Here is a 22,489-nt window from a genome sequence, read left to right on the forward strand (position 1 = left end):
GACCAGAATATTCCTTACTGTACATACTATGGATAAAGGACAGGTCAAACTACACGTGGCAATGCCACATCTAAAGCTCTGCAGGTCAGGTGCAATGCCTACACTTCAGTGTGCAGTGATATCCTCTTCACCTGCTGCTAACTGCTTTCCATACCAACCAGAGGAATAGGTCCCTTAAGGGAATAGAAATGTATGGATCCACACTGTGTATTTTTAAAAGTGTTTAGTGAGAAGCTTTGATCTATTATTTTCCCCCTACAAAGCAGCAAGGAGAAATTTCTTTGTGCTTCGGCCTGGGGAAGGAGATATAAGAAGAATCTTGTTTGCCCCTGGGAGCCAAATTATCATAAATATGCTAAGCAGTGCAAGCTCCCCAACATGTGGCACTGGAGCATGTGCAATAAACATCACAGCATCTCTTCAGGGAAGCCTAGCACAAAAAAGCCTCCACTGCCAAAACACTCCTGGCTTCTGCAGATTTGGTGGAACTGCCTACAAAGGGAATGATGGCATTTTCATCTGAGCAAGAACTGTTGGATTTGGTCCAAATCTCTGCAGAAAATGGCAATAACATGCACTAGACTAACGTGCAGACCATGCACTTCTTCCAGCATGTGAAAGAGCAATGCATTGGGTCAAGTGGTGGGACATTTTTGGTGGTCACACACACTAGGTTAGGGTCTTGCACATGCAGCTGCAGCCCACTGTCAAGAAACCTCAAAAGCAGCAACCCACTTGCCGACATCTTCTGACATATGGAGGCAAAAGGCCCAGCAAAGGTGCTGCATGGCTGCAATGTGTTACAAGCCCTGGCTGGGCAGGGGGCGAGGAGGAGATAATACATCTTGCAAACCCCATAGAAGACCCAGACAGGCATTAGCAGCACACTGCAGTGTCACTGCCATGTGAAGGATGCCACTTCCAGCATTCTGCCCCAGGGTGTACAACACTTCAGGCTGATGGACACACACTTCTCAGATACCTCTGAAATAACTTATGCAGTATCTAAACACCTACAATGCACAGCAGAGACCTTCTTGTCCTGGGAGGAGGATGGCAGGAGGGACACGACACCCAAAATAATCCAAAAACCAAAAACAGGGCCGTACTTGCATCTTGCATTTCCACACCTGCCTTTCTCCTTACTCTCTGTGGCAGTGAAGCATGACTTCACAGCGTAAGAACAGAACAAGTGTCAGAGCACTCATAAGGCAGCTGCACTCTGCTTCCCTGTGTGGTGAATGGGTTCCAAAAAACCCTGAATTTCATGATAGTGGAGTTAAAACACAATGTTACATTAATTGTAGACTTATTTACATGATATATGTCCTTAAATTATGAACCTGAAATTGTACTCGCTATACTGAGACACACAAATCATTCCAGTGACAAGTTAACGTGATTTAAGACAGTTTTTCTCATTATTACAACTTAATGGAAGACAGCAATAAAAAAAAAAATGCCTTGTACACAGTCTGTGTATATATTAAGAACATCTAACAACTTCAAACTATTGGGTTTGTCAGTACAACCCTGTTCTGACAGGAGAATGAAAGAAATAACAAAGGTACTTGCTTGCATGGTTTAAAGATCATACAGGGGTAAGACAGAAGGAACAGACATTATCCAGAGTTCAGCTGCTTGTGAGTATTAAAATACCCCTGTATTTCCCTGTGGCAGCAGAACTGTGTTCTTGTGCAAGGACCTTTGGCTTCTTGCAATACACAGTAGTTCAATGTTACACTTTCGAGAAAGAACACCTTTATCCTGATAATTTTCCATCTATTTCCATTCATTGGGGAGCTCGGCGTTAGATTCTTGGTTCAGCTGTACCGTAATTACTCAGGGATTTTATTTGATGGCCTTGCTTATCTCAGTTAAATAAAGCAGGGATATTAAGCAATTACTGGATGAAAACCCCAGTGGGGTAATCTTCTAAAGGTGAGAAAATTCACGTTTGCCATTATTTTGATTTTTAGTGCTATTTATTGCTTTAGTCACAAAAACACATGCAGAATACAACTCTCAGGCATAACTTTGGAGTGGTATAGTCTAGCTTTCTTCTTTTGCATCTTTCTTTTCCAAGTCTTATGAGACACTGTATCTTTCATGCACACACTGGAAAACATCTAATGCAAGAGATATATTCTATATCTTGTAAAAATTGTTTGTTCAGTTGTTACCCCTTCATCAACACTGCCAGCTGTTCCTTGGACTTCCAAAGGGCACAGAGAAATCTCCTTGGCCAAGATGTACACTCTACCTTTCTGCACAAGCATACGTGAATCCAGTGCAGTGTTTAGGATAAAGGTAAAAAACTGCAGTAACAGATAGGATACTGTATTAAACTGGGACTCTTAACTTATTTGCTCCATGCCCATGCTTCACCACTACACATAACAACATCTGGCTGTGACTAGCACTTGCTGCCACGTTTCACCTCTATAGCTCTTTTTGGCCGTAAGTGCCAGCAGTTTTTATAAAATGTGCTTTATTTTTCCCATGTACAGAAAAAGGGAGGCAGACAAAGGCTCAGCAGAGGCAGGAGGTACCTGTAAAGGCTGAGAGTACAAACCCAGTATCCTCACTCCCATTCTGCTCATCTCTCCATAGTCCCATGCAGACAATACCAGTGCATTTGGCTTACTGCCAGTGAGGCCAACACTACCAAAATGTGAGATTGAGATGGTGATCCCACTGCAAATCACCCACCCCTATTAAATTTCCAAACACTTTTCAAATTAAATAGGCTAACAACAGCATACTTTCTACTTTCCTTCAGCATTTCTTCTCTTTTCTTGTTCTCTGCAGGAAAAAAGCTTTTGAAACTGAACTGCCTGTCCAACTGTCCGTCAGTCTTGCTCTCCCTTACCTTGTGACCTTTGAATCTGTTGTCAAATTTCAACCACATTTGAGACAGAGCAACAAATTCTCAAAGACACCGTGTTTCTATAAGTAATGGGATTAAGTGCATCTGTAGAAGAAATAGAGAGACAAATTATTGTCTCACTGAAGTAAAGGCTGCCATTAAGCACAGCTATATTTGTAGACATAAAGTAACTCAGTCAAAGGAGATATAGTGGTAGCACCTCAAGGTGTCATCGGTGGGACTGGGGCTTTTTTGATTAAAAGATACAATCTCTAACACTGGGACTACTAGCATCACTGAGATATCCTCCTTATTTAAAATTCTGCAAACCGTGTCCACATCCAGTTTCTCTAGCAAGGCTTCCCACCTCTCTGTTGCACCAGGCTGTTGGGTCTTCTTAGCTGACCCTATAAACTCCCAGGGCAGAGCACTGTCTCTTACTTTGTGTTTGTATAGCACCAGTCACAGACACTATGGTTTCTGAATGCCTGTATATATGTAAAATAAGTCATTATCTTTCTGCATTTTTTTCTGCAAACAAGGGTTTTTTTAATTAAACTGCTTTGTTTATTCAGTTAGTAAGGCCAATCATAAAACCCCACTTTTCATTTTTTTTCTTACCCTTTTTATATAATCCCTGGCTAGTCTGAAAAATCACCAGTTACATGACGGCAGGCTCAGACTGCAATCACTTGTCCACGGCTGCAGCCTGGTAGACACCTCTGCTAGGTTTAACACTACCTATAGCTTCTCTGAGGTTACAAAATAGCAACTGTGTATTTATTTTTACTAAAGTGTAAAAATACAGTAATGCTACTGTCCGAGAAGGTAGCAAAGCATCTTAAAGGAAGACTTTAGATTACATACCACTCTTCAACTAGCTAAATACTTCCTATATAAAAACATATATTTAAAAGCAATTTTCCAAATAAGTTTTTAGAAACACATCACCGATTACAGTAAATATATAGGAGCTGGAATCAATTCCATTAGGAGCTGCTGTTTTAAAGACACAGCAGCCCACATCCCAGAAGGACAATGAAGTACATTATGCAAGCTCATTTAATCACTGTATTCAATTACAAGGAGGAATAAATCATCACACACATGCCTATGTCTGAATTTTAAAATGTAAATAAATCACGAATAGTCGAGCCAAACGCTGTGAATCTCTGGATTCACAGATTAGCAGGGGAAGTGGTGCATTCACTTCCCATTTGCAATGAGAGTATCCAAAAACTATTAACAACATCTAATTTAATACAAAAGCTGCCTTTTATTGTTCAGTTGGGAGATTAATCACATAGAGGTGCCATTCTCTGAAGTAAAGAACACGAAATTCTGACCTCAGTGGAGCTTGTACATGGTCTAATGGCAGACTTTCCTAGACTTTCTGCCCTGATCCATAGTCAGGACTCCCCTAAGTCACACGGGTTCAGAAGAGGAGCTGGCCGTCTTGTTAACACTATAAATATCAACTGCTCCTGCCCTTTCCTGTAAACTCCCTCATCCCAGACCTACATGACCATACCCTCTAGGAGGATGTGAATGTTCTCCAATTGTCAAGAGAACCCAATACAGCAGTTTCTTGCAAAGCTGATGGCATTTTCATGTTTTGCAGACACTTTTAGAAAATCGTTACAGAAGATTTATCTTCCTTTGTAATCAAGAACATAGTTGTAACTTCCCGAATTGCACCTTACTAACCTTGACTCCCTGGACAAATATCCAATCCTTTAAAATGAGATGTTAAATCATATGTGCTGTGGCCCATCTGCATGTCAAAACCCTCACGTGAGTAAGAAGATCAGATTCACATGAATACTAACACAATCTGTGTGCACACATCAAAGAAAAAAAAAAAAATGTTCAAAATATTTACATAAGCTGCACAGGAAGACCATAAGATATGCCAAAATTTTTGCCTAGAGAGACAGGCCATCACACTGGAGACACTAACAAAATTTGTCTCAACCCAGTGACACGACACCAGGATAGACATCGGGAAAATGCTTTCTTGCTGTTTTGCAATGAAGAGAAATATGTGGGAGAGTACCGAAAGTCTGGGGAACACATGGGAAAGCCCAGCTTCAGCTGGCAGAGACCCTCCCCTGCCTACAGGTTTAGACTTAGCCTGCTCAACATGCCCAGGTTTCCCAGCTGACCACATCCCAAAATCTCTGTGTGTGTTCTGGGGGTTCTGCCCACAGCAAACTTTCGGGCTTTCAGGGGACAGGGGAGCCCCACGATGGCAATGGTTCCCCAGTGTCTCACACTGCCCTGGGGAAGGGTTCCCTGCCCACCAAGCAGCCCCGATGGGCAGAGCAAGCAGGTCTGGCACAGACACCATCTTCAAAGCATTTGCAAGCTGTGGGTGGCCCCAGAGTCCTACACAAGGAGAGCAAGGAGGGAGCAGACAGCGTCCCTTTGGTTACCGGGCCCTGCTCAGGAGGACACCCCTTCTCTGGGCTGGGGGGAGAGGACAGTAAGGAGCCCACAGCACAGCCAGGGCTGCTTCCTCACAGTCAGGCTGGGCTGCAGCAGGACAGAGGTCTGCATCTGTTTGCCTGTCCTAAGAATTACTTGGCTGCCCCTATGCAGCCTCTTTGTTCGTGTCTGTGCAGCTGAAGGTGAGGAGGTGTTTCACCTGCTGGGAGGTGGGGTCATGTGTGTGTCCTGAATTCCCAAATCATTCAGTTGTTGCCTCCCTGCCACTCTGGCACATACCAGGATGGAAATTTTTCACCTGCCCATTACAGGGCAGCAATGCAACAGTAAGAGAAGTTGTAGTCACCTTAACAGGCAAAATGTTTTCATTTGCCCGTTATGTGTGCTTTCCATCCTTTGAGGCAACCCCGCACACTTGCTGCTGCTTTAAGACTTTGAATGAAACCCCCTTGATAATAGGGATCTAACAAATGCTGTTTGTTTGTGGTTGTTTTTCACTTCTGTTTGTTTGCTTCCAGCTTGTGCCTGTGCATCCCCATGATGTACTAACAGTAACAACGAACAAAATCCCATGGACAAGGCTCCTAACAGGGCGGGGAATGAAACCCAACAAGGGTTTCATTATTGTATTGATGGCGGGGCTCTGATTGCACAACTTGGAAAGAAGAAAACCAGTATCTGGCTTTCTGTTTTTAGCTGCAGTGGTTCCTAGAGAGACATCAACCAGCTCTAAATCCTAAGAAATGAGTGCAGGGAGGGTTAAAGAAAGGCTGCTTGAGGAGTCAGTAGAGCCTTGTGGGCAGGAGGAGGAGGAGGGATAATGGCAGGAGGGGGATGCAGGGTGCAGAAAAAAGAAAAGAAACTGAAAAGCAATACATGCTGAGGTATAAAGGCCTCTAGCTGATTCTGATACAGCCCTGATTCTGGCAATTTGTACCTCCAACAAAATTCAAGTTCAAGCAAAGGAATAAAACCACAATTCATCCCGAATGCTGTCACAAGAAAGCCCAATTTTTTTATTATTGGCTTCCATCAAAATTAGATCCATTGACACTGCCACTTTATTTACATTGATCTATATTCCCCGTCCTCCCACCCCAGAATGTTTTTGTGCTCGGTATCCTTGAAAACAAGCCATCACACTCACTTCAGAGAGAGGGTACTGATCTGGTTTTGGAAGGATCTCACAAACGTTTCTGAACTGAGACAAGGTCATCTCATGATCTCAGACTGGCTCAGGAGACAGTGATGTGAGCTGCTGCAACAGCTACAACTCACATCAGTCTTTTTCACCTTGTCTAAAAGATGGGACGAGCAATTTACGTTATTGCAGTAACTGAGGCTATTCCGAAAAACTCTTTCCGCCAGAATCAGCTATACTGTGAGAGTAACTGTCATCTGATGAGAAACCTTTGGTTGTCAAAGTGCTGTAATTCTACTCCTATTTCAATCTCTGAAAGGATCAAAATTGACTTTAAAAAAACGAAGCAGAATTGTCTCCAATGCCAACCACATAGACTCTCCTAAACGGTGTTATATAGCCCAACTGATACCAAACTGGATCAGGCCTTTCCTTCAATTTAAAGCCTGCATTATGAGCTTACAATTGCAGCTAATGCACAAAGCTTCTGAATTCATGCCAAGCACATTCTGCTCTATTATTTCCTTTGTAGACAGGCTCTTCTGCTCTCGCAAAGTATTCCTACTACAGCCATCTATTCCTACATCCAACACCTGATCTAGTGACTTTCCCACTAAAATCAAAACCTAGCAAGGTAACACAAACCACAGCAGAATCCCCTGTCAACCTCACCCAGCACACAGCATATCTGCCCTTCAGTAGCTGCTGCCACAGCTGCTCTTTCCCCTCTTTTTTCCTTGGACATGATAGAGAAGGCAGCAGCCAGCATTAGGACAAGGCAGAGCGGAGCTCCGCTGTACTTGATAATCTGGAACATGGTACCAGTTTGTTAATGCCACAGACAGGCTTTTTCAAGCAATTGCATTTATTCAACTACACAGTAAGCAGAGGGATTCAGTGATGTAGTGCAGCTCAGTGTTGGCAGCTATTAAGGGAGGTCTTAAGAGCCCACAGAAAGCCTCATCAGGCACTATGCATCAGGAAACAGGCAGAAATCTATTCCAATTAATGGTTCACAAACAGACCCTGGGTTGTGACTTTTTGTTTTTAATTTCCCTGGGTGTCCTGTGAGCACAGGGATTTACAGAAAATGGCAGGGTGGGAAAGAAAACAACTGCATCAGCACACTGTACAACAAAGCATCACCTAACGGTAGTAACAGACAGCATGACAGGGAGGTTAGGAAAGTAACCATAGTTGTAGTTTGGCTATAGCCAAAACAAGTCCTGCTCTTGCTCACAAAAAGACCAAGGCTGCCACTTCCATAATACTGTGAAACCGTTTGAACTCAGGGCATGTTAAGAAGGATTGCGGCGGAAGGAGGAATTAACAGCATGAGAGTAAATTTAGTTCAAAAGGGGAAAAAAGCAGCTTTGAAGAACAGATTTCTTTCAGATTCTTAATACACAAGCTCGAAGCACAGGTCTTCAGTGAATCCATCCTTCCACCCTGTGGGTGGAGAATGAACACGCTCTTTATATTCCTCAGAAAATGTTAATCTCACAAGAAAATCTTTGTATTATAATAGCAACTTTGAGCACTGGAAAGACTGGAATTCAAACCCTGAAGACAGCGCGTGAACTGTACTCTCAGACTCAAAGATGCAAAAAACATGTCAAGATACAATTTTATGTTCTCAGCATTCTCCCATAAAAACTCCCCCACTCTGTGAAAGCTTCTTTCCAAAAAAATCTGAACTTTGGAGCACCATCTCCGAGTTTTGTAACATTACAGGGAGTCTGCTCTTGGGAAGGAGTGCTTTACTTTATTCTGAGAATGAGCTTTGTCCGACTTAACAGCCATCACACTAAATGCTAATAGCAATACAGGAGTCATTAATGGACAAACATCCCTACTTATGCCAGCAGGTAGTGAATCTCTGTGCTGTGGAAGAGGAACACAAGAAGAGAGTACTGAAGACCAGTTTTTCAACGGTCTGCAAGTTAGGGTTTGATAGTAAAAAGCCTTAAGAAGGAAGGATAGGAGAACAACGCTACATGGTAAGGAGTAAATACCCAGGAAAGATGGGAGACCTGTGGTGAAGGACCCCATGGTTGGGGTTCCTGAAGGACTGCATGGTCTGGGGCTCCCACTGAAGGAACAGGATATGCACACATTTCGTAAGAAGCAGCACCACTGATATTTCAGTTTTGCATTTCCAGTTCCTGCTCTCACAGTTAACTGACCTGCCAACCCCCACACCATCTGTTGCTATTCCTCTTACACCACCCTCTTATAAATCAGGTCTCACTTTTCCTCTACCAGAAACAGCAGCTTTGACATAACTCAGTATGTTTTATCACCAGTCAGCTTCAAAGAGACACATTCTGGGAAAACATGAGGACAGGGCTGTATCTGGGGGCTGAGAGGATCTAGAAAGTTGTGTCACCTTGACGGTAGGGGTTGTCCTCTCCCTTCATACATTTCACACTTGGTTTGATCCCACTGCTGCAGGGGAATGGATCTCCAGTAGACAGAACTCAGTAAGAGTTGCCACAGTTTAGACTCATTTCAGAATCTGGCTATGACTGTTTGCCAAGTTGACTTCCTTTGCCTTTGATGTTCCTACAGCTCACCAGAGCCAGCATGACAATAATTGCAACAGAAGGGATCTGGCCTGCTTCGTCTCCAGACCTGCAACCATCGAACCGACCCAACCTCCAATGCACTGTTTAGGCCAGACGGGCAATCAACCCAAGTGGCTGGTGTACTTCTAAGACAACATCTCCCTTGTCGAGAGAGATCTCTAGCATCACCACTATGCAGCAAATCAGTTTTTTGCCTCTATGGCCCTCAGTCCCAGGCTTCTGACCTGGGAACACTAGTTATTTCTGCTAGATTTGATGCTGACCCGCCACACTCAAGTGATTGGACTCAGAATAATGCAGAAACTAAGAGGCAATCTCTGCTACTCTTTTTATCACTAAAATACAAGTATTTTTATAAAAAAAACCTTGCAAGTATTTTTTATCCCTTCTGTACTTCTTGGCTTAACACCACCAGACAATCAGGAATTATCAAAAGCACCATCCTGAAAAAAGTTCTACAGAAATATTTCTCAAATATACAAACATGTCTTTATAATTTCAGCTGCTTAATGCACCTGTTAATTTATATATATATATATATATATAACCATATATCCTTTCGTATATTTGAAATACTTACTCCACTGGTTTGATAAATCGTACCACCTAGAATGTCATTAGAGCAAAAGTGATTTTACAAATAACTGATTAAAACTCTTTAGGGTCACATTAGCTTTCCAGACACCTTACCAAATTCCCAGTGTCAAAACAACTTGTCTTCCAGGTACCTCACCAAATGTTTGTATCACCCAAGTCTATTTGGCAGTACAACACATTAACACATTCTGCCTTTTACGACTTAAAAAACCATAAAAATTAGAAGCCTTTTTCACTGTCAAAAGAAAACTGTTGATCTTTTCTCCCAAAAAAGTTCTCCTGCTAGACCTGCATTTCCCAATTCCTTTCTGCTTAAACCACTAAGATTATCAAAATTCCTCATATTATCTACAATTCACATCTTCATAATAAATGGTTTCACACCAGGCTTTCATGATAGCTCCTTATCACTTTCTCACATAGCAAAAAGTGACAACTAGCTATAATGAACCACTGAATTACAGATAAAAGACTGAGGAACTAAGAATACTATGGTCTAACTGACTATCATATATAATGGGTAGCTTCTTCTTCTACACATTTGACTCAAACACAAAAATCATTAAACACCTTGGGCCCTACCATCGCCCCAAGTTATTCTTGCACAAGGTACCAAAAAATTTATTTAGATGCCCAAGATGCCCAAAGGTGCCTAGGTGCTCCTGTGCATGCTGAAACCATGTGTTTGTCTGATGGCTACCTCAGTTCCTTTCCCTCCTTGAAAGGGTCTACTTTGCTAAGCATGCTTACACCATGAAAAGTATTTGTTGTGATGAGCTGAAAAAATACCATCAGTGTCTACAGAGAGACTCCTGATCATGAAGACAGAGTCCTGATCACTAAGGATGTTCATTCCTCATGCTGCCTCTAGCTTCCCAGTCATTGGATATAATGGTGAGACAATCCAGGAGCAGTATTCCTGGACTCTGCCTTTCCAGAAGTTTGTCCTAAACAGGCTTTAGGGCCCAAGTGCAAAAAAAAAAAAAAAAAAAAAAGACCCAAAAACCTTTCTCAGGCTCCAAGTCCTCATTTCCCAGAAATAACTGTTTGAGCTCCTGCCAGGAGACAGCATCTTAGACATATTCTCCTCTCTGGCATTTCCTATTAGCTTAGGCACTGCTGCATGTGACATGCTGTCTGCAGTGAACCCCAGACATGGCACTCCTTCTGCAAGCTGATTCAGCTAACTAATGTGACAGAAAATAATCCTAGCAAAGGAGGAAAAAAAACCCAAACCAAACTACTAAGATATTAGATCTACCTCTACTTGGCACAAGTTCAGACCAAGTATAGCAGAAGAAAAGGGGCTATATGGCAATGAACAGGACAACTGGACAACGTCAGATCTTCCCATCTGAGCAGAAAGCAGTGTCACTGCCAGCAGCCTTGGTCCCAACCCTCACACTACCCCCAGGCTCCTGCTTCTCTTGTCCCAGCTCCAGGCCCCACTACACCATTTGCAAAGCCATTCAGCAGAAAACTGTTCACTGTCTGCTGCCAACTGAACTGGTAACTAGCTCAGTTGTCCTACCTGAAGGAACTAGCATCTTATTACAACCTTAGATTCTGATTAACTGCTTCCAAACTGCAATGTGCCGCAACACACTGGATCAAATTGAGGATCTCCATAAAACAGAACCAGGTATTTGACAGCCAACAGAGGATTCCCAGGGGAAGAAAAAAAAAAATAAGAAAAAGGACAAATAGAGGTTTATCTTTCTCTGATACACCCTCCTAGCTTCCAGCAATTGGCAGTATAGACTTTCCAAACGGGAAGTTGTACCAGTGATGGATTTTTTGCCAGAATTTTGCCTAATCTGTTTTTAAATGCTTCCAATCTTTGTCTTCCAAAAAATCCTCATGAGTTTCACATTTTAGATGTGCATCGTATGAGAAAATAACTTCTCTTTATTAGTTAGAAACCAAATAATTTAAGTGTTACAGAACACTTCCTGCATGAGAAACAATGAATAATCTTTCTATACTCCCTCACCACACAATTCATAGTCTCATAGATCACCATATGCCTCCTTTATAGAAATTGCTTTTCTATGATGACTAGACCTAGACTATTTATCCTTAGATGTATCTAATCCATACTTCTAATCACCCTTGCTGCCCTTTTCAAGCTTTTTATAGTTCACTTACAAGCTTACTGAGCTAGGGAAGAAGGAACCATATTATACATTACCATATTACACAGTTATATGATGGCATAACTATGGTTCTTGCTTATCTTTCCTAATTGTCCCAAATACTGTTTCCTTTTTGATCAACGCTGATCAAAAATTTCCAAGAACTATCCACACTATCTCCAAAGACCTATTTTATGCATGATATTAGCCAATTCAGCACCTCTGTTGAGTATGTATAATAAGGATTTCCTTTTCTCCATATTAGAAAATGCATTACTTTGCATTTTTCAAACTTAGATCTCATCTGCAATTTTATCACGCGGTCATGCAGATTTTTATTCCTTTCATCTTTCTTCAGCCACAGGGCTGGTTTGAGGGGACCACTCTCAACTTATTTTCCCAGTCCTACACTGCCCCATTCTTACTACTTTCATGACATTATTTTTGAGTTGGATCAGCGTCCTGATCTAATTCACCTTGCAGAGACACTTAAGCAAAGTTTGTCAGTATCACAACAGGACACACGACAGCTCAAACAGGCAGTCAGAGGTGGGATAATAGGGTGTACAAGACCATAACCTTCCATGGCCACCAAAGGTGAAGCCATGGCTTCATTTATCATGAGACCCTCAACTGTATTATCAGCATATGCTGTTCCCTCAGTTTTCATCCCACATTCAGCAGCACCCAGTCTGCAATTGTGACTTCATTTTAAACACTGACAATTTACTCTTAACTTTAATTTTCTCTCTTTTAAGTCATCATCAGTCCTGAAAAGCATCTTCTTCCTTACTAAAAGGATCTTTCAATTCCTTTAAGGATTTTTAGCAAGGGACTTTACCAAAATCATTCTGGAAATACAAAAAGATATAGGCAGACCAGATCATATATACCCTCATACTCCTTCAAAACTTGTAACAGCTCTACAGGATACACAAGATCTGACTTACCTCTGACAAAAAAACCCACCAAAACCACAAACATTTCCCTTCCTCAGTACAATATTTCTGCATGCATTTCTTCCTTCTACTTTTACTGTACTGCCACCCAATTTCCCAGCACAGTCATAACTTTATGTTGCAGTTTTGCATCTAATCAAACTCCTGCAAGCAAGTCCAGCTGCTAAAGGCAGCAGTCCTTCTCTCCTGCACCCATTCTCACCTATCTGCTCATCTCCCACTCCCTGCTACCCTCTCCCTGTGTCAGGAGCAAATTTTGTGCCACTGACAGCTTAAGTGGATCAGGAGACTGATCTGTCTTAAAACTAATAATTTAGTATTTCCTAGGTTGATACTAACAAGGACCTGCTCCCTACTTGAGTCTGCTACAGAATCTCACGACAGGCCGTAGAGGCACAGAGGGACCAGTGCAGCAGCAGGAATGAGTGGTCAGGGATGGCTAAACTGCTTCTTTTGACTACAGCGCCAGTTTACGCTGGGATAATGTATTGGTAAAATGACAACTTTATTGCTTAGATGTTCCCAAATAGAACCATTTCTTTTAATTGGCATCATATTTTCCACCTTCCTCTGCCACTGAAGCTGATTTATATGATAGATTACACACCACTGTTAGGAGTTCAGCAATTTCATATCTGAGTTCCTTTAGAAGTCTTTGGGGAGTAACATCTGATCCTGGTGATTTGTTACCATTCACGTTATTGATTTATTCTAAACCTACATCTACAGACACTCCAATTTGAGACAGTTTAGACTCATGCTGCATGAAGCAATGGTCCTGTGTGAGAACCTCCCCAGGTTCTCTCACACTGAGAGAAATTATTATTTTAGCTTTTCTACTATTCTTACACTGATACTGCTCCATGCACTCTGCTAAACTCCTATGGGCATGGCAGTAATATGTGTTTAGCTCACTCTGTTTGCCAAGTTTTCCTAAGACTTTTGGGAAAAGTTTAAAAAATCCCTCAAAATTATGACAGACAACATTCCATTATAAAGGACTGGTGAGAGTAAGGGCTAGCAGGCATTTATTCTTGCTATCCTAAAAGCTGGAAGATAGGATCACAAAGCATTGGGCAAATATTTATTCTTGATACCAGTCAACATGCATCAGATACACTTATGTTGATTGTGTGGCAGTCAAGGGGTACATTTTTTAATAGCACACGGAGCAGAAGTCCTAACAACATCCTTTACAGCTAAGAAACAAACAAACAAAAAATATCAAAAAGCAATCAGCTTTTTTTTTCTCAGATTATTAAACAGAAGACAAGACCTAGAAAAAGCAGAGCTGTATTCCTTTTCTGCAACATCGTTTAGCAGATGACTACGACCAGCTCATGCAAGACACTACCATTCTCCTAAAAGGTCACGCACAGTTCCACAGAAGTCATTACCCAACATCAAACCAGTGGTTTTGGTGCAAGTGTAGAAACAGAATGGATTAAACAAAAGTAATCCTTACTATGCAGCACTTCTAGGACAAACAGACATGGTCTGAAGGCCCCTCCTAGATGCTATGTTGTGATCCTAAAACCAAAATTGCTTCTGTGTGACAGAGGAGAGTTCCCATTAAGCCAAGCATCATACACAGTCCTGGATAAGGTGACAACACAGTATAAAGGTCATTACTCATTGTTCCTACTCCTAAGAAATCCAGACCATACTTAACACCTTTCTGCATCTGTTTCAGCTATGTCATGAGGATTCATCTTTTTCTGCCCCATTACCCTTCTCCAAGCCTTTCATCATCTTCCATCTTTACTTCTGTAATAGCCTAACAGAAGGGCCACACCTCTCCACCTTGCCACAAACCCTTTCACCCAGACCACTGAAAAAATACATCAATTAAGACCAACACCATCACATTGCTCCAGTCATAACATTCCTCATTTACACCCTTTCTCCAGATCTCCCATTTTCCACTGTTTCTTGCTCTCAAAGACCTTCACAAATCAATCTCTTCTCCCTGCTCATTCCCTAAAATTAATCCCACAGTAGGGAGGTAAAAGACAGGTAGTGTTATCAGAAGTGATAAGGGAGATTATCTTCTGGTTCCGCAATGTTCTGCTTAAACTGCCTGAGAGAGATGACCCAGTGGTCTAAAGGAAACGGTGTGAGGGATCCAGGCAGGCCTGGAAAAGTAGCAGTGGATGTGAGGATCACTGTGTCCTTCCAGAGGCTGCCAAACACTGAATGAACCACCACGAGGCAAGACAGTATGTTTCAATAGAGAGAGATCAGTTAGAGGATACTCCAAAGACTAGATCAGAGTAACATCCAGAGAAGGAAATGCTGCTAATGCCCATGAAATAAAAGCTTCTGCAGACAAGGACAACAATTCTGAAAGAAGTGTTGTAGTCAATGGGAAGGGATTAGAGATCCCGTCCCAAGACACTAAAATCTGGCCTCTTGGAGATTACTTGTTCAAGTCCCCATCCTTGATGAGGATTCACCCAGGAGGTACACCTTGCATTTTTTGCCTGGATATTGACATATTTGAATTGTCTCACCCTGTTCAATTCTTAGGATGTCAAACTGCCCCCTAAAGTACACACTCAGCAGACATTGCCCAGTGATTCCAACAACCTTACAGATGACTCAGAAAGTTGTTCTTAAGAGAAATTTAAAATTTCCACGCATCTCATGGTAAGAAACAAGAACAGTCTTCTTGGGTGTTGGCACATTACAGGTTATAATAACTCAGCAAGATGAAAACTTTTTCCCATTGAGATGGAAGGTGGGCAAGCCTTTGTTACTTGCAAACCCAGATTTAAGATGATGCCACGAGAACTCACAAAGACTCCCTGACATAGTCATCACAAAAAAACCCTCAGTCATTAAACAGTTATTAAGTACGTTAAGCTTAAAATGTCTTGCAAACCTCAGGCTTTCAAGACATCCTTGCCTACAGAAGTCATCTGAGCAATAGACTAGTCTAGCTATGCACATTGCCGTGTCCTCTTCACTGTCCTCGGTTGCTGTAGCAGTGTTCAGCCACATCACAGACAATGGGACAACTCTTTAGGTTGGGTCCCCACCTGCTTATTATAGCAGAGGATGCTGCAGCAGAGTGCTTAAGGTATGTTACTACAGGTTTAGAAGAGGCTGAAGAGAGGCTTGAGGCCTGGGCTGGACCCCAGTTAGATTTATTCCAGACCAGTCCCAAAGCTTCCTTTTACTCCTCCAGCTGCAAGCAGTACCTGCTGACTTGGGCTAGAAAATGGAAGATGGCTGGGAGCAATCCATGGCGCATCATTCAGCCATGTCAGAATTTATAAAAAGCAGTGCTCCATGACCACGCTAGCCCCAGGAAATAGTGGATTTTTATTTTAATGACCATACAGGGTTGCAGTTATGATTTGTTATACAAAGGGTGGGAATGAAAACATGCAGAGTATTCGTCCTTGTGAAGCAGGGTCAAACAGAACAACAGGCCCCTGCACACCAGCGTATGTAAGAACAGCTCTTTCTCATGTTCTTTACAGACACAAATAAGCAAACCGGGTTGGCGGCTGCAGGGAAAGCAGGAGGCCGGGGAAGTCATCCTGGAACTGGCAAACCGACAGCAGGAGCAGCAGCTGGGTACAACAATATCGTCCTTTTATGTTCAGCAAAGCTATGCCTGCTAAAACACAAGCCTGCGGGACTTTGTAACTCAACCGTCCTCTTAGATGGGCCAGGCTGGAACTACAAAAAATACAAAGAACAGAGAATCCAAGCACACAAACAGCAGAAGGATGCCTTCACGTGTACACACAAAGATGTACATATGTACAGTTGATATCCCATACTTCCTCATGTCAAATGCCACTGAGTCTGCAAAACAATACATTACAGGGGCATCTGCCACATAAAATATCAGGAAACATAACTCCCAGAGTCTTTTATTTTGACAAAGTTCTATATTACCAGATTAATAAAGTCAGAAGAAAACACTGTGTGATGAACCACCCTTGAGGACGTGGAGGGCCGCTGGGCAAGGTTTAGCACACTTCTTTGTGATGGCATATAACTGAAGCCACATCTACTTTGTTATGTCCCTGGGATCCAGTTAACCCTGGCTACAGGGCAGAGCTAATTGTTTCATTCTGAAAGGAGTCAGGATAAGGCAGAAGAGGCGAGGGGAAAGCCAGTCAACCTTTAAATACATTACCATCTGCTAACAACCAGGCAAGCAGCGGTTTAGCATTTGTTTTGAGGGCATTTTATCAGCCCCTCTCTATAACAATAAGCACAGGCTTATGAACAGTCTCCCGGTGAGGGGAGAGAGAGGGAAGAGAAAAGGAAGGAAAGGTAGTATACTTGAGGATGTATGCTGCATCTAATGATTTATGTAAGGAGTGCTTTGTACTTATAAACACTAAAACATAATGCCTATTACTAGTGAAAGTCTAATTGTTTTCCAGCAAGATTGTGAGCTTATAAAAAAAGATGAGGCAGACTAGAAAGACAGGCAGCCAATGCCCCTCAATCTGCATATGATAAACATTAATGGGGAAACTTGTTCTGGATCCTACATTTGACCTTAAAGGACCAAAGAAGGACCCTCACTACACTGCCTAAGAGCTGGCTCAAGTAAATTACACCCAAAACTAGTCTGAGGGCATCTGTGGAGGGAAAACAATCACAGCCTCTCTCTGCACTAAATATTAATGTCTAGGCAGACAAAAGCTGCACTAGAAATACCGTAATAACATCATCAGCAGACACTCTATACGTTTCTTCGGGGCATTCACACATCAGCACGAGGAATATGCCTATTGTCCCACATTAAACTAATGACTTGTTCAGAGAACCCAATCCTGAGGTTCCTCTGGGAATCACAGATGTTATTTATATTTTCAGTCACTTAAAAGGATTAAAGTGTGTTTATTCTCAGTAATCTCATTTGCAGAGAAAGATATATACAGGCAGCAGGAGTACGCATTTTAAGACCACCGAGAAGGACCAAATGCACACCTCCATTTACAGCCTTCCTCAGCTCCCCGGTATTCGGGACCTCCGAAAGTCTCACCAGCCTGGTCGCTTTCGTTAAAACTATCTATGAATTGCAGGTTGCAGGCATTTCTGATAAAAAACCCCAGGAGCGCTTGGTGACAGCAAGCTGTGCATACGGCCACGAGATCCAGCTGAAAATTAAACTGCATGTCAAGAAGCCCGATCAATACAATAATTGCTCTAGGCTGAGGCAAACTACAGTCTCTGGTAAGACACACGAGTACAGCATTGGGCGCTACGCTGTGCCCTGGGTTATGAGGAAATTTATAAGCCGTGCTTATGAAACGGAACATGTGCCGAAGTACTGGGGTGGTTGGTGGCAAGACGAGTAGTTAGCCAGGAGGCTGAGGTGCACGGCAAGTATTTGGATCAATATAATCACAGCTGCAGGCTACGAGGAATGCAGCCTCCGCCTGGAGAGAGACGGGCGAGGTACGAAGCGGGCGGCAGCGAAAGCCGCACATAAACCCGGCTCAAGTTGCTGCTAAGTCCGGGTGGCTCGGCCCGGTGCTGGCGTGCCTGTCCCGGCGCCCCCCGGCTGCCGCCCGCCCCCCACGCTGCCATCGGGCTGCAGCCGGCTCTCGGCCGGGGGCGCCCGGGAGCGACCCCCCCTGCTCTGCCGGCACCGGGGGCACCGGCACCGCCGGGACATCTCCCCCATTCCCGCCCGGGGACGGGCGCTTCCCCGGCCGCCACCGCCTCCCCACCGGGCTCGCTTCTTACCGGTCTCTTTGTCCTGGGCGGCTTCCAGGTGCAGGTCGCTGAGAAGATGCTCCAAAATCTTCTCCGGCGTCCCCGACACCACCACGTATCTGTCGGAAAGCAGAGAGTCCCCGGAGTCATCCTCGGTGGACGACTGCGAGCGGCTGCTCCACTCGTCCTCCTCATCCTCCTCGTCGATGTACTTGAAGTAAGGCACGTCGAAGGTGGGCAGCGGCCGCTCCCCGCCGCGGCCCGCCAGCGCCTCGGGCACCCGCACCCTGCCGCTCCCCATGGCCTCCCGCCCCCCACCCCCCTTCGGGCGCGCCCCCCCGGGGGGCCGCCGCCGCCCGCCCGCCCTCCCGCCCGGCGGCCGGCGCGGAGCCCGTCGCGGCCGGCCCAGCGCCGCGCTCCCGGAGCCGCGGAAGCCTTACCTCCCGCGCCGCTCGGGGGCCGGGCTGCGTGACCACACCTTCCGCAGCACCAGCGCCGCGCCGGCCTCCTCCCGCGCCCGCTCGCCGCCGCCGCCGCCATCGGCCGCCTTCCGTGCGCAGGGGGGGGACTAGGGGGGGCGACAGAGAGAGAGAGCGCGGTCAGTGCCCGCCGCCCGAGGCCTGAAGCGAGGAGGGGGCGGCGGGGAGGAACGGGCTCCCTTCGGGAGCGGCACTCGGCATCGTGTGGTGGTGGCGCGGGGGGGCTGGTGTGTGAGGGTTTCCCTGTCCCCCAGGTGCCGGCTTGTGTAATTCCCAGCCGCCGGTCAAATAAATCAGGGAACAGGTAACAATAGTCCGAAGGCGGCAGGCGCTCCCGAGCACTCCGGTAATAGAGAAGCGGAATACACCCTCTGTAAAGATGCTCTCCTGTGCTTCAACAAAGGCAATAAACCCAGCGGGACAGGCGTGCCACGTATGCCGCTGAGCATCTCTTAAAACACAGATCTCCCTCCTTTCCAACAGCTTTTTAACTTGAGGAAACGAGCACCCCCACAGAAAGTTAAGCCCAGTGGCCACCCCGTGTGTGAGTCTCGGCTGAGCTGCGGTTTGGACACTGACTTCCTCCCTCTCCTCTCCCTGACAGGGAGGGGAGCTGAACAATCATCCGTTTCTGCACACGCAGCCCGCATCCCCAGAGCAGCTAAAGCCAGCTGACCGAGCAGCGCAGGAGAGGGGGGTTTGCTGCTGACCCAGCAGGGCCCGCTGAGACCCAGCGACGGCTGGAGAGCGGCTCCCAGCCCCCTGCGACATCCGCATCCTCCTGACAGGTTCAGTCACCGGAGGGTGAGTGACATGAAAGAGGCGGCTGTTGCAACACAAGTACAGCCAGTAGTAGCTGCCTCTGTCGTTCTGACCTGGTTTAGTTATATCGTTCAGTATGTCAAACACACATATGAAGGCAATACATGTACTACTGAAAAGGAGAAAAAACAGCATTTGTGCATCAAGTATGCAGTATCTGCCAGTGGCAAAGACTTTAAGTGCGCTAAAAACTGCTGAGGAACAGATCTTGGCAAAACAAGGGAGAGAAACCACTTTATGATCCCTCTGTCTATTATTTTATTCTTTATTCCAAGACCCAGCGAGTCTGATTGCTGCTTCTGGTCGTCATTGTGGTACACGCATGTCCAAAGATGCAGCCCCTGCCCTGAAGAAGTTTTCTTTATCAGTAAACAACATGTAGAATTGATCTATTAAATTTCTGCAAGGTCAGACATACAGGTACTGAGCCAATTAATGTCAGATATTCATTGTAACACTCCCAGGGGACATTACTGAGCAGCCGCGTTACAGGAATACTGATGCATAATTGTAATCTTCCATTTCACCGGCTGTGTTTTTTTGTTGCCTACATATTTGGAAAGCTGCAATGAAAGAAGCAGCGAAAGAGAAAGAGAGGTAGAACAAGAAACAGGTGCAGCACTGAAGCAATTCAGTAACAGGGAGGCTTATCCAGACAAATAAATCTCTCCATTTCTCTGTCTTTTCTCTGGCATCCTCTAAAATAGCCCCAATCCTCATTTCCCTGTGCTCACTGACATTACAAACTGCAGCACATATGGGGCATATATGTACGGTATGGTGCTGTATTTGTATAAACCATCGATTTCCACATATAGGGGAAAGGATTTTAAGCATACCCATATACATTACATACACGAGCAGCTGGCAGCAAGTCAACAGGGAGCACTGGGAGGGTGAAAGCTCTCTCATACTGAAAGGACATTAACAATGGTTGTTCTGGAAGATGGTGTTCCCCCTTCAGGCATCTCACCAAGCAGAAACATTATCCAAAACCCTTTTGGGTAACTGTATGCAAATTAACTGTGTAAACTGCCCCAATGGTGAGATTTTTGTAAGGCTCTTCCTCTTGTCCTTGCCTGTTCTAGCAGTTTCAAGGAAGAGAAAAATCAATCTATTTTATCAAGTGCAAAACCAAGACCAATCAGGTTCAGTTTGGATTTTCGTTACCTATAATAAATTTATTTTTTTTTTAAAAAAAAGAAGAGGGATAGAGAATTTCTTTATTTTGGTATCTTCTATTAAAAATAATTTTACTTTAAGGGAAGAATTATTTCATTAAAATCCTACTTATGCATGACATATTTTTGTGTTCAGTCAGACCCTTTAAACATACCACAAGCAACAACAATTCACCTGGCAACAAAGCAAAACACAGACAAATCCTATGTATCTTCCCAATTTTTACAAGTTCTGATTTCACTACAGATACTACTCTAAAATGATATCCAGACACGCTTCATTTATCAGAATCTTGAATGGTCTGTGAAATAATTAATTCTTGCTGGAAGAAAAGCGGGCTGCTCTCAGCATGCTCCATCTAAATCCTGTGGCAGATGAGGAGGAGGATGTAAGGGGCCCCCAAGTGACAGCAGCGTGTACTGAAGAGCAAGGCAGCACCTTGAGTCCCTAAAAGTCAGCAGACTGACTCAAAAGACATTCTCATCATACGAAGCCTTCCAACACTTTTTCAGACCTTTACGCAGCCCTTGCTTAAGCAACCTGCACCAACCACGCAGGAGCACAGAGGCTCAGCGCTACCAGCTCTCTCATTTTACGTCCAGGCAGATGAATTGGGGCAGAGAGGCCACCACAGGGTCGTGCTGCAGATCAGCAGGAGAACTGCAGTTCACTCGGGTGACACTACACTGGTACCTTGGCTTTAAGCACCCCCCCCCCCACTGCGTACTTGGTGTTTACTTTGCTCCAGTGCAGAGGGTGGGAAATGACTCCCAGCGGCCTGGGTCAGAATATGTTTGGACCCATGCTTTCGCAGAGGTGGGACGGGAAGGAGTAACGCACCAGAGATGTCGCAGAGGTGAATCGCTGCCTCGCTTCACATGTGGCCTTGAGCAAGTCACTTGTGCAGACTCTCCCTGTCTCTCTCAGTTGTGCCTTCAGAAGCACCATTTGCATCCTGCTTGGATGTTATAATCAATCCCTGGTGCACGTTATCCATCACTAAGAAATTTAGCTAGTGTCCATGAAGCTCTGTGTGTGTCAACCATTACATTTCACATTTATTACAGCTTTTAATTAATCATCTCTTGATAGCTAAACACAGCACTATCAACCTCTACGTCACTTCCCAGCAGGAGTTTCAAGTAAACATTAAGTCCCTCTGGATTCAGTAGATCTTCCAACCAATATTATCGTCAATTTTCCACTCCTCTCATCCATCTTCCTAATACTGAGATAAGTCATTTAGCTCCTGGGTAATATATTTTAACAGCTGACGAGTGCTACCTTTATTTTCAGCATGAAAGGAACCCTGGGGTGATATAAATATTTATATGCTTATAGGAATGAAACAGCTGGAAGTCCTTGCTTAACGGGTCTTAACTTGTGCAGGTTACGCTTTGCATGAGTAGGAATATGACCCTCTGAATTACCACTGGGGCAGAAGAAAGCAGAGACACATACAGTAGTGCTGAAAACAGCCACGACACTCCAGCTTCCTTATGGAAGATGTTAAATTTCTGGGTTATTCGCAATTGGCTGGGAAGAATCCTATCTCTGGCCAAAGCAACCGATAAC

General features: G+C 44.3%; 1 protein-coding gene across 3 annotated transcripts in view; it reads right to left on the reverse strand.

Moving 5' to 3' along the window:
* The window catches only part of RAPGEF5 (Rap guanine nucleotide exchange factor 5), a 163,744-nt gene that overhangs the window by 48,204 nt on the left and 93,051 nt on the right, over window positions 1-22,489 (reverse strand). For 2 of the 3 annotated variants that reach the window (XM_074900404.1, XM_074900402.1), the window contains exons 10-11: window positions 18,872-18,999; window positions 18,462-18,550 (exon numbers count right to left, since the gene is read on the reverse strand). In XM_074900404.1, the coding sequence (XP_074756505.1) occupies window positions 18,462-18,550; window positions 18,872-18,999 (217 nt within the window). The remainder of the gene's footprint in view (window positions 1-18,461; window positions 18,551-18,871; window positions 19,000-22,489) is intronic. The other variant, XM_074900403.1, reaches the window with a different exon arrangement.

This window comes from Athene noctua, chromosome 2 (genome assembly GCF_965140245.1).
Source record: "Athene noctua chromosome 2, bAthNoc1.hap1.1, whole genome shotgun sequence".
In the NCBI taxonomy this organism is placed as follows: Eukaryota; Metazoa; Chordata; class Aves; order Strigiformes; family Strigidae; genus Athene; species Athene noctua.